At 49.3% G+C, this 18,324-nt stretch overlaps 1 protein-coding gene across 1 annotated transcript in view; it reads right to left on the minus strand.

Annotated features, from left to right (window-relative positions):
- ARID1A (AT-rich interaction domain 1A) overlaps window positions 1–18,324 on the minus strand; it is a 54,380-nt gene that overhangs the window by 28,786 nt on the left and 7,270 nt on the right. Inside the window, exons 2-4 of the mRNA XM_080357413.1 lie at window positions 3,900–4,112; window positions 2,796–3,251; window positions 1,767–1,880 (exon numbers count right to left, since the gene is read on the minus strand). Of these exons, the coding sequence (XP_080213539.1) occupies window positions 1,767–1,880; window positions 2,796–3,251; window positions 3,900–4,112 (783 nt within the window). The remainder of the gene's footprint in view (window positions 1–1,766; window positions 1,881–2,795; window positions 3,252–3,899; window positions 4,113–18,324) is intronic.

An 18,324-nucleotide genomic window follows, 5' to 3' on the forward strand; every position in this document is an offset into this window, starting at 1 on the left:
AAGAACCATCCGACACCTACAAGAATAAAGCTGAGTTGCTGCATGGGGGTCTCCTTGTTTTGAAGTTTTGCTTACTGAGGAATAGAAGGTCCAAAAGTACAACAAGCTAAAGACTGCTGGATGTCTTAAATGCTAATTATTTGGTGATCAAGTCAGGTAAACAAGGTGTTTCAAACAGAAGGGAGCTTATAGCGGACCTACTTTAACAGCTGCACCCTGGATTTGTGTCTCTAAAGTATCTGATCAAAATTGGTGGAGATTTAAAACTTCCAAAGATGATCACAGAATCCCAGAATGACACAGAATCCCAGAATGTGAGGGGTTGGAAGGGACCTCAAAGCTCATCCAGTGCAATCCCCCCATGGAGCAGGAACACCCAGATGAGGTTACATAGGAAGGATCATATTCCCTCGTTTCTAGGGATCCGGCGATCTTTTCTTCTCATCTTGGGCAAAAGGAAAACTCGCAAAGGGCCCAATATACATATAACCACAAGGTATAAAACAGAATCCCGCTTGGTGCTGAGAAGGAGCCACTTGTGCTAAGCAGAGCAGCTAATTCCTATAATCTGAGTCAGAGGGTGCTGATTGGGAGGATTCACGGAGCTCTATCAACAACGCGACTTCCCACCGTTCCGAGCCAGGGCAATTTCTTCAATTACTTCAGTGGCTTCACTTTTCCTACGTTCTTGGCCAAAAGATGGGTCACATGGAAGAACTTGTGGAGAGGCAGAGTGGAAAGAAACATGCTATTTAACAGGATTTTTTCCCCAGGCCTCAGAACAAATTAAATCTTTGTAATCGGGGTCCAAACGGCAGGAGAAAAGAAAGCGAAAAAGCAACAACCCACAACTAGGTGGTCAGAACTAGAGTCACTTTGTGTTTTGGGTGACAATTTGTAGCCGCAATCCAAAGGAATTATTTCAAGGGGCTCACAACAGAGCTGTTCTCGCTGCGGAGAGCAGAAATAACTGCTCTGCTCACCCTCCTCTGACCAACCCAAGCGCAGCTTCCAAAACCGACCCAGCCAGCGGCCGAGTAAAGAAAGAAAAGCTCCCTCACTTCCTACCGGTTACAATGAAATAATCGGCAAAATCAGAACTCGGCAGCTCAGGACGTTCCAAGTCGGAGGCAAAGACCGACTTGTGCAAACTAATCTTAACTTGTAACCCTTCTCCATTTTCTTGGTGAAGTTTTAACCCGAAGTTAAACTATTCTGGCCCAAAAGCTGCTGGAACACTGGGCACTATCACACATCCCACTGTTCGCTGGACATACAGCAAGTAAATGCAGAATGCAAAAGAGAATATAATTCTCCATCTGCCAAGGAAGGAGCTGTGACTGATCTTCCTCACTCCAGGTACTAATAAACTTGTCTTTTTCACCAACTGTTCAGTCAGATTGGACCAAAGCAGCTTAAATGAGCAGTACAAGGATCCAATGACACAGAAAGGGAACCAGGCTGCAAAGCACCAACTGTGGGCTGAAGAACGAGAAAATACGATCAAAATGAGATCCTTTCCCCGCAGATCAGGCTCTGCTCTAAAGGCAGTCGGCTGCTTCACACTCTGCAAACAGACAGCTCAAAAAATCTTTTAGCTAGAACATGCGGAGTATTTAGGGTTAAACTTTACCCTCAAATCCATTACATTGGTAAATTACATTTAAGCTCCAGTGGGAAGCCGAAAGCTAATGACTTAGTAAAAGGCACAGGCTCATCGAGCCCTGTTTCCACTCGTCTCTCCCCTCGCCCCGTTCAGCACTCACCGGCAGGCTGGAAGGTCTGGACTGAAGGTTCAAGTTCATGTCGTCTTGCCCTTTACTGGAAGCCATGGAGGGAGCAGATGATGCCTGGGACCCAAATGAGTCTTGAGATAACTCCTGAAACATCAAGAAACAACAAAAATAAATACGGTAATAAAATAAAGGCTCTGCCGGAATCATTCTGGTATATTCTCACACTGTGGAAGAATGATTTGTCCTCAGTGACGTTTGCCCAGAACAGGAAATAAGAGAGCAAAGAGTTGAAGGCATCACGCCTACCAACGCTGCCGGGCTGGGAGTGATGTCTAAAACATGACAAAACAGTAACTCTCCCGTTTTCTCCTATCACAGAGCCTGAAGAACAGCGACTGCCCGGGGACGATGCCCACTCGGCTTCCGGATCTGACAGCTCACGATAGCTCTAAGTACTTCATCGCACAAATAAGGCAACTCCATTAAAATCCTCAGCCTTCCAAAAGCTGCCTTCGATGCATTGGCTGAAAGGTCCCAACTCCCTTTTCACGCAACTATTAAAATATTATTAAGCCTTGCTAAAAATAAATAAAATTTATAGTTAAAAAATAAAGCTTCATGATTTTATCTTCAATTCCATGCGCTTGCTGCTTTATTCTCCTCCTACAGCCAAGTTTTACATTTAAAAGCAAAATCCTCCATCGCCCTCCACGTGCCACTCGACAAACTGAGCTCTGCTATTGTGCTAAACCAAGTGGCTCTGGGACCACCTGGAGAACGTGGGCGGCGTGACAACCATCCCAGTATGAACTCCCCTAGACTGGTATTGCCAACCAGCAGCATTTACGCGACACTAGTCTTGAAATCTGCAGTATTAGCACCATAACATCTCTGTGTAGATACAGAACTAGGTATGACAAGGCAGCACATCTATTACCGTAATCGTTCCAGCCAGCTCACTGACTTCAACTGCTTTTAACGCATGAAGAAAAGGATTCGCCCAAGTTTCTTTAAAAGAAAGAACATTTACAGAAGGCAAGCAAGCAGGAGACGGCCTACCTGAGGCGGGGGGAAGCGCTGCTGGGAGTACGCAGACTGCTGCTGCGACGCCTGCGACGGGGGGTACGATGACGACTGCTGCGAAAGAGCCGAGGAAGCCGCCTGCGGCGTCTGCTGCTGCTGCTGGTAGGGTGACTGCGCCTGCTGCTGCGCGTAGGGCGGCTGGCTCTGTTGGTGCTGCGGGGCCGCAGGCTGCGCTTGAGGATACGGGGTCGGGGACTGATGGGGCGGCTGAGCCGGCTGCTGGGGGTACGGCTGCGCCGGTTGGAGCTGGGGCGGCTGCGACTGAGGCTGTTGTTGCTGCTGATAGGAAGGCTGAGCGTGCGGGGTCTGCGAGGGCGGCTGCTGCGAGTACGGAGCCTGCGGCTGCTGGGGGTGCGGGCTCTGCTGGTTGTAGTACGGAGTCTGGCTTTGCTGCCCATACGCACTGGGACCCTGCTGTCCGTAAGGAGGAATCTGCCGAAGAGGAGGGTGAACTTAGATCAGTTACAAAGATATTTTACACACACACAAAGATTATTTTCAAGAGGAAAAAATTCAGAGACGTGCAAAGCAGTTAACTGGGAATGTACTGGAAATCGCACTGTCCAGCTACTTCCCAGACAACAGCAAAAGTCACTTGTGTATGACATTCATTATCCTTGGCAGCAACAAAAAATGTTAATAGGCACCATAACTAAGTTTTTAGGAATCCCTATCTGACCACCCTCCAGTGACAGTAACATCGAAAGCAAAGACTGTTTGCTCCATGAAACAAAAGGCAGCCTTTCAAATCCTGCAAACAGTGCAGCATGATCCACGTGGATCAGGTAGAGAACCAAAACTGCCCTGTAAAGAGCTGCTGCGTCTTTAACAGAACCCGTGGCAAGAATATCTCACTGCCCTCGCTATTGAGTTTTCCCTTGTTCGATTCACCGCTCTGCCGCTGCCTCTCCTGGAAGCAAGAGGCCCCTGTGCACCCGTCACACCCACATCCAGGTGCAGAGCAACACGCCTCTTTACCCAAGAACGGATCCCAACCCTCTGAGGCTGGTCCCTTCAGGTTCTCGGCTGCTCCTCTGCCCGCCCCTGCTATACAGAGAGAACAGAAGCTTGGTGCTCTACCTGCTGTGCATACGAGAGGCCGCCCATGGCGCTTTGTGTCCGGCTCTGCATGCCCATGGGGTATCTCTGGGGAGCCTGTGGTCCGTAGGGCTGTCCCGGGTAGCCGTGTCCTGGCTGCGGCCCCGCCTGAGCTCCCTGCTGTTGCGTGTACGGGTTGTTTCCTCCGTACGGCTGAGGCCTCATCTTCCCCATCTGATCCATCGGGCTCGAAGGCTGCAAAGCAAGTTGCGACACACGATGTACATTCCAGGAATCACTCACGACTTCCCAAAACAACCCCAAAGAAAAACTCGGATGGGTTGGCGCAGAGAAGCAGAAGCTCATCTGTGCCTTCTCAGGTGCTAAACCCCACCGTTACATTGGGAACCACAGCGGGATTCCCGCTGCCCTTTCGAACCCGCAGACGTTTCACAAAGAACAAACCCAATGAGAAGATGTTTTATGCTGACATATCTCCCGTGGCGGGAGGACAGGAAAGAAGGGGGCAAAGATCATTAAGAAAGATGAATTATCAGTGTAAGTAGCTTTTCCCCATAGTAGGTAGTAGTTTAATGTCCAGGTATTCCACAACAAGGTAAATTTAGGCTGAAAATTTAAATATTCACAAGAAACACTGCTTCCTTCACATATAACAAGGTCTCCCAAAACACTACGGGCTGTTAATTTACACTTATGCATTTCAATTAATCCATCTTGATGCAGTAATATTACCGGGCAGTGCTACTGACACAGCGTTCGAGGCTGCAGTATTTGCCGTATTTTCTAACACGTGCTTTGTGCCTGCTGCCGTTTGTAGAATAAAGATTTCTAAATCACATTTCTCTGGATACATGAAAAAAAAGCATCAGCCTTAAAAGCCGGGTTGCCGAGTTTTAGAGCAGACGTGATGAGGGAATAAATGCAACTTTCCTAGAACTTCTTAATCTCTGCTACCCCTGTCCGGAGCCAAGACATAACAACAGTCAATCAGATTTCCTGAAAACACTATAAACCTCAAAATCCAGCCTTAGGAAGCACTATCCCCACACCGACCTGCTGCAATCAGTGACCTCTAAATGAATCCCAGGCGCCGTCTTTAATCTGGGACTGAATAAGAATCATCCGCTGATCTCCCGATGACCTAACTAATAGCAATGAGAGTTTTCCACCCATCACCATGACAATGGGCTCTATAACCGCACCTAGCCCTAGGCTGGTATTTGTGCAGATCCACCCCTCTTGCACTACAGGTCCGCACAAGCAAACATCGCCCCAACCAACCCAGCTCCTGCTGGAAAAGGATCCTGGGGACCGGCGCAGCGTTTCAATTACGTTTGCAGGATCTACCCGTCCTAGGGGAAAGAAAGATCAATAAAAAGTTGGTGCGGCGTGCTACACGTCAGAAAATCCTCCCCCAAGAGCTTGGAGTCCCAGCACGCAGGGCCTGCAGAGGCTGGTTTGAGCAGACGCAAGCGGAGCGGCTGCCAAGGAGGGGGACGTGGCACCACAGGGAGTTAATGGTGCTTTTGGGGGTTTAATGGACACGGCAGGAAAATCACCCCGGTTTTGGGAAGTGGGGGACTTAACTCAACTGAGATCAGGCCCCCTTGGATAAATTCGCACAAATTGATTAGGAACCAGGTCGGAGTCCTTGCCTTCACTTGGCTCAGCCCCAGCGCCGCATTTGCCATCCTGCGGAAGCCGCTCACCACCAGCCACCAGTGCGATGCTCTTATTGAGGCAGATTTTTGATGCCCTGCGTGCTCAGATGTGCTGGACGTTTCCCTTTGAGTCCATACTGATACTAAAACAGTTCTGAGAAAGCAACGTTCCACTTTTTACGCTCAAGTTGTCGCAGGTGATACCACTGAGGAGCAACACAGAGGCAGCAGGAGCTCAGCGGACAGGAGAAGCTCTGGATCCCGCACCCACACAGGGTTTTGTACCGTGTTTAAGAGCAGTTTCCATTGAGGGCGTGAGGAAAAAACCCCAACACCTTTGATGGCTGCGGCCTGAACGCTGAGAGCTGCAGTGACTCCTCTCCTGAATAGCAGCACCCATGCGGAGCTCCCATACATCCTAAGGATGCAAATCGTGTTTACATCTTTCAAGGATTGTCCCTAATGCTTCCTGAGCTTTGTGGGCATCACCGTCCACCCTGACATCCCTCCCTTCCCCGCATTATCTTCTTTGGTATGTAAAAGGAGTTTCCCAGCCCCCAGCTTTCACAGCTCAAACCTCTTTCACCTCACACCTCTTTTCTTCTTCTACCCCATCAAGCGCAGCTTTGGGGCTACGGACGGAACGTTTCCACACCTCTTCCGTTGGTTACTTGCTTCCTCCTGGTTGTTGCCTCACCTCAGCGGCGAGGGCAGCTTCTCAAATAGGCTCCTCTTTTGTAGTTTTATTTTAAATACGAACCACACGCTGCCTCTGCACAGATTTTCTTTGTGGTCACCCACAAAACTGACTGTACCTTCAGGATGGAGAGAAACAAGGGGAAGATCCACTTTTCCACAACTCCCACAGGAAACACGACAAAAAAACTTGAAGGAACAGTCGGAAGTTTGTATGCAGTCATAAAAACAAAACAACAAACCCAAAACGTAAAACCCAAACGTATTTCCAGGATGTGACCAAGTTGTCACCTTGACTGCTCAGCGTAGGAGTTCACGGCGCTTTGAACCGGCACAAGGCCCTAATACACAGGGGATGCTGAAAACAACCACCAAGAGCATCGCTCTGAACTACAGCCTGGCAGATAAAGTTCTATAAACAGAAGAAACGTAAACGCCAATTAATCTCTAATGAAGGAGCTATTTCATACACATACTCCTGACTCCGTGCAGGCTCATTTGCGCTCCCTGGGGCTGCCGCGTGTATCTCAAACGCTGCAAAATCTCCCGTTAAAGACATGCGTTTCTTTCAGCAACGGGGTTTAACTGCTCTTGTCTTAGCAGCGTTGCTCTGGCTTAAAGATCCTACCGTCAGATTTACTTGAATCTCAGTCCTTTGAGGGAATTTCACTACTCAAGAAGAGTCAACCGGTGAAATGCAGATGGATCCAGGCGCTCCTGTGCAGTTTTTGGGGGGCAGAGATGCTGCACACCCGTGTTCCACCAGCCGCTTGCACAACACTTGGGGATAAATAAGGAAATACCAAACCCCGACTGCAAAAGGCTGCGGATTCCTCTCTGGACTGACACATGGGAAATCCTTTCAGTAGGAAACCGCAGGAGTAGATTACTGTGATTACACTTCAAAAGCAAAGGCCCTGCCACAGAGAGACATAATTGAGAGAAAGTGTCGCTCCTTGATCACTGGAGTCCAGACCCCCTGCTTACACCTCCTTGCATTCATAGAAATTGCTTCTATTCTCCCTTCAATCTCGCTATCTCTGCTGTTTTATAACACCGTTAAGTACCAAACCTCAGCGAAACACGGTCCTGTCACCAGAGGAAGCTTCTGAAAGCAAAGTTGTTTGGTGTGGTGTGTAATGAAGGGGACGGCGAGACAGTGCCCCGGAGAAACCGCTGAGCTTTCCAGAAATTTCACCATTTCCAGAAATTCCACAATTTCCAGAAATTCCAGGTATTTCTAGAGCCGGAGCCTGGAACAGCAAACCCAAAGCGAGCTGAAATTGCCAAGTCAAAAGCTCTCAAATCGGTGTGTGTAACGTGAAGCATGTCAGACCCTCAAATGAAACAGCAGCGCCAAAACAGCCAATTCCTCAAAAATAACGCCGGAGTTTTCCTAAAAGAAGCAGACAAGAGGATTCCACAAACAATTCCTTCAAGAGGATTCCACAAACTATTCCGTTTGCCCAGCAGAAGAGAAATTCGGCCTCTCAAAAGAGCAGTTTGGTGAAATTGGAAGAGACTTGCTCAATGGTCTCAGCAGGAAAATGAGGGAAGAGGCAAATCCCACTTTGGAATCCAGAGCCAAACCCTCCGCAGCTGTACCAAAAAATGTCATTCTGACTTTCCTCCGTTACCTTATTACGTATTTGTGTTTTATTACAGAGGAAGAAAAGGAGGAGAGTCATTTACTGAACTCTCCAGTTCACATCAGCATCGCGCAGGTTTGCAGACGTGGGTATTGGCCACAAGCGGTTTCCTCAGCTGCCCCCAAAATCAGAAAGGCCAAAAAGAATCATCAAAAAGCCCCAAGCTCCCACCTTGGATCCCCAATCTTTTCCTGACCAGATCTGTTGTCCGCTTTTTGTGATAAAAAATAATAAGAAGCATTGCTGGCTGTTTAACCGAGAGAAGCCCTAATTGATTCCCACAGTAATTAACCTGCATTTTACCTCGGAGAGTGGTAGTTAAGGAAGTCGGCACTGCTATTTATAACTCATCTCAAATTGAGGGCAGACTGCCTAAAATCTAACACATCCCAGCTGTACTCCTGTTTGAACTGGGGCCAAGGGAATTTTTTAAAGCAATCTTGGCACTGAATGAATGACACCAACAGTACGAGCGCGTGTGGTTGTGTTGTGGTGACGTAGCGGCGGAGGTGGAAGGGAAGGGGGGGGCACCGCGCCGTAATCCCGCTCCCGAACCCGCCGCCCGGCTCGGCACGGCCGGCACAACCGCGGTCGGAGCCGCCCACCGAGAACCAAACACAGGAAACGGCTTTTCCTGTGGAAACGGCGCCTTCAAGTGAGAAGCACATGGCTAATCTGCATAAAAAGCAAAGCCACCCGCTCCTGCCAGGAAGGTTCGTGCTCGTAATCTCTGGCCGCACGGAGCTGCTGCCTGCGAGGACTTGGACCCGCGCCTGATAACCCAGAAACAGCCGAGAACAGATGGGCGAGGACCCCGCAGAAACACCCGCACGTGACGCGCCACATGGCCCCGGCAATAACTATTGTTTGGCTGCGAAACGAAAGGCCGGTACAAACATAAACCCCGAGCGGGCCCAGGGAATTCAGTGAGAGGCATCAGGCTGGTCTGAGGATGGGGAGCAGCGAACTGCAGGGGCCTGGAGGTTATTGAGATGATCACAGAATCCCAGAATGTCAGGGGTTGAAGGGCCCTGGAAAGCTCATCCAGTGCAATCCCCCCATGGAGCAGGAACACCCAGATGAGGTTACACAGGAAGGTGTCCAGGCGGGTTGGAATGTCTGCACAGAAGGAGACTCCACAACCCCCCTGGGCAGCCTGGGCCAGGCTCTGACACCCTCACCCCAACAAGTTGCTTCTCATATTCAAGTGGAACCTCCTGTGTTCCAGTTTGCACCCATTGCCCCTTGTCCTGTCCCTGGTTGTCACCAGCAGAGCCTGGCACCATCCTCCTGACAGGAGGAATTAGTTGCGTGGGATCATTGTTGTATTGAATAAGTTGGACTAGGCAAGAGAATAAACCTCCCCATGCTTCCCCAACCCTTCTGAGCCATTTCTATCAAAATCAACGAGCTGCACGAAGCAGAAACTCAGCCACAGCAGCACCAGGTACCATCTACAGCTGCTTGTGGGAGAGACCTGGGTTCAAACTCTGCAGGTTTTCCACTCCATTGGGAAACACCAACATCAGGGAGGCGGGGGAACCTCCAGGGGAAAGTCACAGCAAATGGAGAATCACAGGGAAAACATTGTGTCTTGATCGCAAAGCCGGCAAGAGGCTTTATCAACTGAGCTTAATGTTTCTAAAAAGTAACCCTAATGAAAGCAGAGATGCTGCTTTGCCATTTCTAGTATGTTCCACGTCCCCTGGAGTGACCAACAGCTCAGGCTGCTGTGAGACACCAACACTGGGTCAGGTCTTGGAGGTGCCAACATCCAACACCACGAACACACCACATCCACGCTGCTTCCTAAACCCTCCCCTAAACTAAACCTCTGCCATATTTCAAGTTCAAGGGGTACCATGACCTGCGGCATCAAGGCAGCAGCGCCTCCATCAAGATAAACTCTACTTTGCGCGTACTCACCACCGGCATGAAGGTATACGCGGTGTGATAGCACCTGCACGCGAAGCACAGGTAGTTGCGGACGAACATGATGCTCGCGGGATTGTCCCAAATCGATACCAAGTCTGGGAGATCCACCAAAACCAGCCACGCTGTGCTGATGCACGCGACCAAAGGCTGAAGTGAGCGGTCAGTTGTCGCCTCGCCGCAACATGGCAACGCCGTGATGTCACTGACAGGACAGAACTAACGTGGCGGGGGGGACCTGGGGACACCCGGAAGGCAACACAAAATGCCCCAGCAAAGTGTTCCCAGCTTTCAGAGCTCAGGTTTGCAGCTCAGACACTGTCCTGCCTGTCCCTGTCTCCACAAACTCCACGCGCAAGAAACTCCAACTGCTCCATAACCAGCCTGGAGAGTTCAAACTGAGAAACGGGCACAAACTGACAACCGTCCTCATTCGGGAGCAAACGGGGCTCACCTTCCAGCCAGGAGCACTTTCATCTGACCTATTTCAGGTGCAGGTGGCTGTGCTGAGGTCAGCGCCCCAGCCTGGACTCCCCCCTTCCACAGCATTCGGAAGGGCCAGCGCACCGGGTCACGCTTCACGGCCTCCCGCCCTATTTGCTTTGCTTTTAAAGAGAAACAAAAGAGGCCGAGGGCATCTTAAAGTTATGATACAAAGAAAACTCATCCTGTAGTAGAAAAGATGCCCCCAAAAGACAAACCACCCACAATACCTGGCAGTAAGCACAACATTGATGCGTTATAGGGTGTCTCACCAGGGCAGTTCCAACGACGAGCGTGTCTTTCTGAGGACGTCGTCACAGAAATGTGCGCTTCCTTTTTTTATTTTCCTTTTCCCCTCCCTTTTTTAAACTTGAGAAATCCACCGAGTTCCTCCACAACCCGGACAACACGCAGAGCCCGTGCGGCGGCACCCACCGCTTTGGGAAACCACCCTAAACCTGACCTTTGGAATACAGTACAGGGCTGGTTTGGGCCTTACAAACACTCGCTCTTTGGAAACTTGCAGGATAAATCCATTTTAAACTACGGAAAACTCCCCTTCTTGTTCGCACTAATCTAGAATCTAACTTAGATTTCAATATATAACTAAGAAGCAATACATCATCATCACTTTATCAATGCAGATTAAATTATCAGTTGCCAAACCGTTCAAATAACTGACCTATGCTCAGTAGTTTCAGTTCTGCGACCAGAGGGAGCCTGGTTGTTCTCCTGACTGTTTCAGTAGGTCAAGTTTGATTGAAGACACTTTCTATTCCTCTAATCACAGAGTCACCGAATGTGAGGGGTTGAAGGGCCCTGGAAAGCTCACCCAGTGCAATCCCCCCATGGAGCAGGAACACCCAGATGAGGTTACACAGGAAGGTGTCCAGGCGGGTTGGAATGTCTGCACAGAAGGAGACTCCACAACCCCCTGGGCAGCCTGGGCCAGGCTCTGACACCCTCACCCCAACAAGTTGCTTCTCATCTTTAAGCAGAACCTCCTGTGTTCCAGTTTGCACCCATTGCCCCTTGTCCTGTCCCTGGTTGTCACCAGCAGAGCCTGGCTCTCTGCTCACACACAGACCTCAGGACAAGCGAACGCTGCACACAAAATGGGACATTTCTAAATTACCTCGGTCAACTGCTTCTCACTGAGAGTTATCGGGAGCTCCTGGAAAGTTAAGATCAGCCCTGCTGAAAATGGCTCCGTTCCGCGATTATACATTTATTACATCAGTTCCTTTGGGGACATTTTCTGTAAATCCAGGATACTAAATTTTACCAGTGGAAGAAAGATGAGTGAGTTTTCTCCAAGCAGCTACACTGTGAACTGTCTCTGCCTAAACACCATTCAGTAATTACCCCATTAACATTTCTCAGCAAGAGGCCAGTCCGCGCATCTCGGAGGACTTTCCCAAGCACCACTCTTACTAATACTCTTCAAATTGATTAAAATTGACCCGAGTTTTGCTTACAGGATGCATCATTATGGAACGTTTTATTCCTGAAAGAAGTCAAGCAGAAGGTGATTTGGGGAAATGAAATGGGAGCCCCAATTCAAACCCTCCTGGAAATAACCTGACAGGGTTTGTGGCCAAAATCGAGCAGGATTCGGTATTTTGTTCTTTTTTTTAAGGTGGAGGATGAGAAAGCGCCAAGCATGCCCACGTCTTAAAGTGCATTTGTTGATCTCATCTTTCCCCCCCCAGCCTGACTTTAAGCCCTCCTTAACAAATTCAACAAATCCAGCTTATCAGGGCTCTGCATTTCAGCCGTTCTCTCCAACACGCAGTCACGCTGCTTATCGCGCCGCATTATTTAGGTGCCTCTCACGACCCTCAATGTAATATTTCAAGCGCTATCATATCTGAAGATGACACACAGCAGGTTTCCTGCAGTCTTGGGGGTCTCTCGAAGGCAGGTGCATGCTCACATTAACAGGACATTTTTCTGAAGCTGTGAAAAGCTGTAGTATGAAAGGACCTGTGCGGTAAAGACTGAGGTACGCTGAATCGGGAGTGGGGGAAACCTTTTTGACTCACAGCTAAACACAAAAACATCATTTCCTTCAATCCAAATAATTAGGTAACTTGTTAACCCCTCGCTCTCAGACTCCAACTCACTTCACAAACACACTTCTCAACCAGCTCGCCCTGAGATTTCCAAATCCTCCCCAAATCCACGCGAGACCGAGACTCAGCTCCACGGTGACAATCCCAGGAATGGTTGCAACGAGGTGGCGTTCCCTTTAAAATGGATAGAAACTTCCTTCCTGGATATTAAGCCGGGCTTTAAGTTGAGCCAACCTCCTACGTCTGCTCTAATGAACTGGAGGCAAGGCACCAAAAAGCCAGGCGAGCGTCTCATTACAGCGTTGTCGTTCCAGCCCGACTTCCACGCTGGAAGGAGCGAGCGAGCTCGTGTTGTACCATACACATGGGACCGGGCCAAGAGAAGCAGTAAAAAAAGCAGGAGGAGGAAGGGCTGGGGTGGAAGAGCAAATCACATCGAGTGCCACCGCTACCCAAGTGATCTAATTTCGACCGGCGACAGAGCAGCTGTTCCAGATCGCTCGCAAGACGCAAAATATTCACGCTGAGCATCACTGAAAACCTGAAAGCCCCACAAATACATCCAGACAACAGCGACCTGTGGCAAAATTAAGTCAGCTGGCTAACTCCCCATAAACCCATTTCCTTCCAAACACGCAGTATTACCTCATGGACAGGTGTCTTTCGCTACTGAATATGTTTTCCAAATTCTAGAGTTGAAGACGACCCAATGCAAGAGGCTCACTAGAGTTTATCTGCCACAACAAAGTTAGTTTTATCCATTCATTAAAAGCCCTTTCCGCACAGAAATCCGACGGGTCCTGGTACACAGTCAGGAGTTGAAAAGGCATCTTAGCTTTCTAAAAACCATTTCTTGCTCATTCTTTGTCTGTAAATGCAGCATCGCAGGTTTCTACCCACTTGTCTCTGTCTGAAAGCTCAAGCTGTATTTGAATATCTCACCACTTTGCAAATTTGTCTCGTTTTACACTCAAATAAGCGGCGGCTGAACAGCCTCAACTGGACGGGCAAATCCTCACGACCTGTACCACGTCGGGGGGCAGGAGCATCTCCCAGAGGCATCGCAGGACCGGGTCAGGGCCCTAAAACACGACAGGTCCCACCTGTCCCAGCACACACAGCACCAGGATGGAGGTGACAAGGCCACGGTTGTCACCAAAGAACAGTCCAGCCATCAGAAGCCACCCCGGCCCAGCACACACAGCTCATCTGGTCCAGAGCTTTAACAAGAGCTGCGTGTCAGGGCCTGTCGCTTCTCCAAGCCACGTTCCAGCATTACGCAGGTTCTGCAGAATAAACCAATTTATTGAAAAGCATGTATAACGCAACAGAAAGGAAGATCAAAATAACGCAGGAAGTCTGAGGTTTGGAATGAATCTGCGGAAGAGAGCGGCGATCCCGGGTTAATTAACTCCATCACCCTTGTCTCCCAGACCGCCAGTTCAAGCTCACGGTTGTGGGCGCCCCCTCTGTAATGGGGACCAGGCGCTGTACCTGCCAAGGGACACACACCTGAGTCATTATCTAATTACCTCAAATATTCCTCAGTTCCAGGGCAGCCCTTGACTTTCACAGCACATTCAGTGTTAGCCCTGGTGTCACCTCATTAGGAAGCAACTTAGTACCCTGCCCATCCCTCCAGTATTTCATAGGAGGGATCCAACACGATACAAGATAACAAAGCTTTGTTTTGCTAATGGGAAGAAGAAAAGTTATTTCCTTTCTCATTGCAGCAGCTGACAAATTCAGATGCTATTTTTGTGGATTTTATTGAGCCTTCTCTTATTTTAGCCTTAAAATTCAGCCTTCAAGACTCCACTTGGGTTCCATGGAACCAAAAATATTTAAAGCTGCAGTAATGACAAGTTACCATCTGCATTTACCAAGGATGCTCTCGGTAAGTTTATAGCAACAACCCATCTCCAGTATTTATACTCATTTGCGAAGGCAGAGCTGCTGTTGTTGGTAAGAGATTGGGGGAGATGAAAAGACAACATAGGCAAGAAATAAAGAGCTTCAGCCAAACCAGGGGGTTTATTACACTTTGCAAGCCCGACACGAATCGCAGCCCCACAGAAGCACAATGTCATCGTTATTTAAAAATAATAATTAAAAGTAAATTTAAAAGCGCCCACCAGCCATTGGTTGTAGTGATTTTTGAAGCCTGGGTCTGCAACCCCGCTCTCGCTTCTGTCCTTGGGCTTTTACTCCATCTACGCCCAGAAAGAATTCCAGCTTTCTTTTAAGGCAGAATGAGCAACGCGGGAGTTGCTCGGCGAGTTGAAAGGAGCGTGTGCTGGCAGCTGGCGAGAGGATCCGAAAATTCACAACCGTGCCAACGCCATGGGGGGAGGAGGAACAGCCAACGCTGCAAAGTCTTCACTGGTTTCGGGAACAGGTATAACGAGAAACTCAATTCAGATGAGAAAAGGAAGATGAGACGTGACTGTACCTCGACAGCGGTGACAGATCCCAATGGTTTATTGCCGTTTACAGAGCGATCAGATTTAACGCTCACCTCCATATGCGTTCGCCGTTCGGTACGAGTATCGCGGTCGCCTTGACACGTGCACTTCAGCACCGTGTTCAGTGTTAAAGCCGCTGAACCTGTGCTCTGAACCTCAGCAGCAAATTACACCACAATCTCCTAATACAATACGCCTAATGAGTTATTCACCTCGGACAACGGATTTACACCTTGCTCCGGAGAAGGGAGACGAGGGTTAAGGGCCAAAACGCCGCTGAAAACCGACGAGCGCTCAGTTGCCCTGGGATATTTCATAGAACACTAATCACTTCATCTGATTTTAATTCCCCACACCGAATCAGCATATAGCTTTTCAAAGGAAACCTTGTCCTAGATTGCAAGGTAATCAATCACAATTAACGAGGAAACAAGCTTTTGCAGCGCCGTCATGAACCACAGAGGAAGGCCAGTGAAGACGGGTTAGAAATATCTTTAAATACAGGTCTGTTGGTCTGTCCTGTCCGTCCAGCGCAGATCACCAGGCCCTTGGCTTCTCCTCCAGAGAATGCGGGTGCATTTTACACCATTTCCATTACGAACCCTCATCCACACTCATTAATTCCCCACCAACATGGCCTGTTCTGCCACAGCAGCTCTAAATGACATTCCCAGAAAGGTGATTTTTCATAAAACCAAAGAAAACTCTTCCAGGGTAACCCCACGCCCAGGAAGTACGATCGAGTTACGGTGTTAACCTTGGTTTTGAGAGATACGGCAACACGAGGCTTCTGAGACGGGGTGAACGACACATGGAGCCTCACTAGTGTATCGTAATAAACCGAGCAACCAGGAGATACTGTGGTACCTAAACACACTCCCTGCTGCAGTACGGCCGAGCATCCCCACGCAACTTTAATAAAGAAGTCCAAATCTTTTATATGCGGCTGCCCCGAATTGTTTCCAGGGGATCCAAAGCGTAATTACCACAAGCCCTCCGTGCAACAGGAAGCAAATGAGTTTAGGTTTATTTTCCTTAATAAAAATAGCCCCGTACCCACACGGCTGCCCCGTCCCCAAGGGTCTGAACTCAACAGCCCGCGACTCAGCGCAACAAAAAGGGGGTTTCTGGGAACAGTAAACTGGCCTTGGATGGGAAACCTTCTCCCTGATCAGCAATACCAGCCGCTAAGTCAGAGATAACACCAAAAAACAAGTTTTAACTAATTCCAGCACTTCCTCCCTTCCTGTGTCTCTTCTGTAGGAACTTTCCTTCAAAGCATTTCACAAGGAATCTGAGAGAAGGTACTGGTCTGGTACCAGTTTAATTATTTACATACAGTTAATGAACACCAGGTTCTCCTCCTAAACTCGCACAGGGTGCATAGTCCTATAGTCATTTGGACTTTAAATCCATCGTCAGACTGTTACGAAGGACGAAACTCCACAGGCCTGCAAGAAGGATCCCACACAGAGGGACCAGGTGGCAATGAGGACAAGGAGGACAATCCCAGAGTCATCTGGAAGGAAAAGGAGACATTTCCAATTTAACTAGCACATTTATCTCAATGAACCAGGGGATGGACTGACAGCCACGCATTTAAAAGCAGGTTACCATGTGTGTTCTGCACACCTAAAGAGCCCAGGACAACAAGAGATGCTCAGTTAAGATGATTTGAGCTGGAATATTTTTCCTAAAGACCAACGCTAAGGGTGGCCAAGCGCTGGAGAACCAGGCAGCCCCATCGCGTTCTGTTCTCCCATCCTGCCCTCACAGAATCCCAGGATGTGAGGGGTTGAAGGGCCCTGGAAAGCTCACCCAGTGCAATCCCCCCATGGAGCAGGAACACCCAGATGAGGTTACACAGGAAGGTGTCCAGGCGGGTTGGAATGTCTGCACAGAAGGAGACTCCACAACCCCCTGGGCAGCCTGGGCCAGGCTCTGACACCCTCACCCCAACAAGTTGCTTCTCATCTTTAAGCAGAACCTCCTGTGTTCCAGTTTGCACCCATTGCCCCTTGTCCTGTCACTGGTTGTCACCAGCAGAGCCTGGCTCCATCCTCCTGACACTGCCCCTTTCCATATTGATCCCCAGCAATGAGTCCCCCCTCAGTGTCCTCTTGTCCAGCTCCAGAGCCCCAGCTCCCTCAGCCTTTCCTCACACGGGAGATGCTCCACTCCCTGCAGCATCTTGGTGGCTGCGCTGGACTCTCTGCAGCAGTTCCCTGTCCTGCTGGAACTGAGGGGCCACAGCTGGACACAAGATTCCAGGTGTGGTCTCCCCAGGGCAGAGCAGAGGGGCAGGAGAACCTCTCTGACCTACTGACCACCCCCTTCTAACCCACCCCAGGTCCCATTGGCTTCCTGGCCACAAGGGCCCAGTGCTGGCTCATGGTCACCCTGCTGTCCTCACGACCCCCAGGTCCCTTTCCCCTACGCTGCTCTCTAACAGCTCATTCCCCAACTTACACCGAACCTAGGGTTGTTCCTGCCCAGATACAAGACTCCATACTTGCCCTTGTTATATTTCATTAAATTTTTCCCTGCCCTCGAGCAGGACACCGGGCTTCACGCCCTTTCCAATCCCGATCCAGACCTCTGTTCAACACCAGAAGTACAGTCACATAGGCAATAAACCAACAGCGAGATGCTGCGGGCAGCACAGGCTCCTCCTCACCAAAACCATCAAAGCCAGCGCTGCAAACCCGAACCAGAATGGCCATTTTCAGAGCAGGTGCCGTTTTCTCTGCCTTCTGCTTCTCGGGCCGTATTGACGCTGCTGAAACCACCGTGTTTAACGTGGTGATTCTCCCTGGAGGAAATTCCAGATTCCGATGAATTTCAAGGATTTCTCAGTGAGAAGAGCCGCGGGATCTCTGGGGTGGGAAGTCACCTCTGCTCCCACCGCATCCCGGACACCACCACGTCCCGGCACAGACCTAACGCTGCTCTTTGGTCCCTTTTGGTTCACCACGCGGTCAAACGCACCCAAAACACCCACGGCTGCTCTAGAAACAACTCCCCGCCTACAACCTGCAGCTTCTCAGCACAGCCTGGGCACAATATTCATTGTCCAGGAGGAAGAGGAGTTACCAGAGTTGAAGAAAAGGGGAGAAAAAAGATAGAACAAGTTGTTAGCAACTGAATTTGTCCTTGAAAGACTTTCAATTACTATAATTAGGGAATTAATGACATGCTGGTTGTCACATGAAATGCCAATAGCTGTAATGGAGCAGGAGCTTTTTCAGAGTTATTTACACAAACTGATTCTTCATGGGAATTTCATAGGAATTAACATACACATATACACGTCCCATCTTCACCCTCTCACCCTCCCATAGAGAAATTCCTTTAGCGTGTTTACAGAATAAACCAATCCCCCTCTTTATTTGCTCCTGTCACCTTTCTTCTCCCCCCAAAATAAAACAGAACATGATGAGAAATCTAGCTACGGTTACCATTTTCCTCCTAATATATAAAGCAAA

This window comes from Nesoenas mayeri (assembly GCF_963082525.1).
Source record: "Nesoenas mayeri genome assembly, chromosome: 21".
Taxonomy (NCBI): domain Eukaryota; kingdom Metazoa; phylum Chordata; class Aves; order Columbiformes; family Columbidae; genus Nesoenas; species Nesoenas mayeri.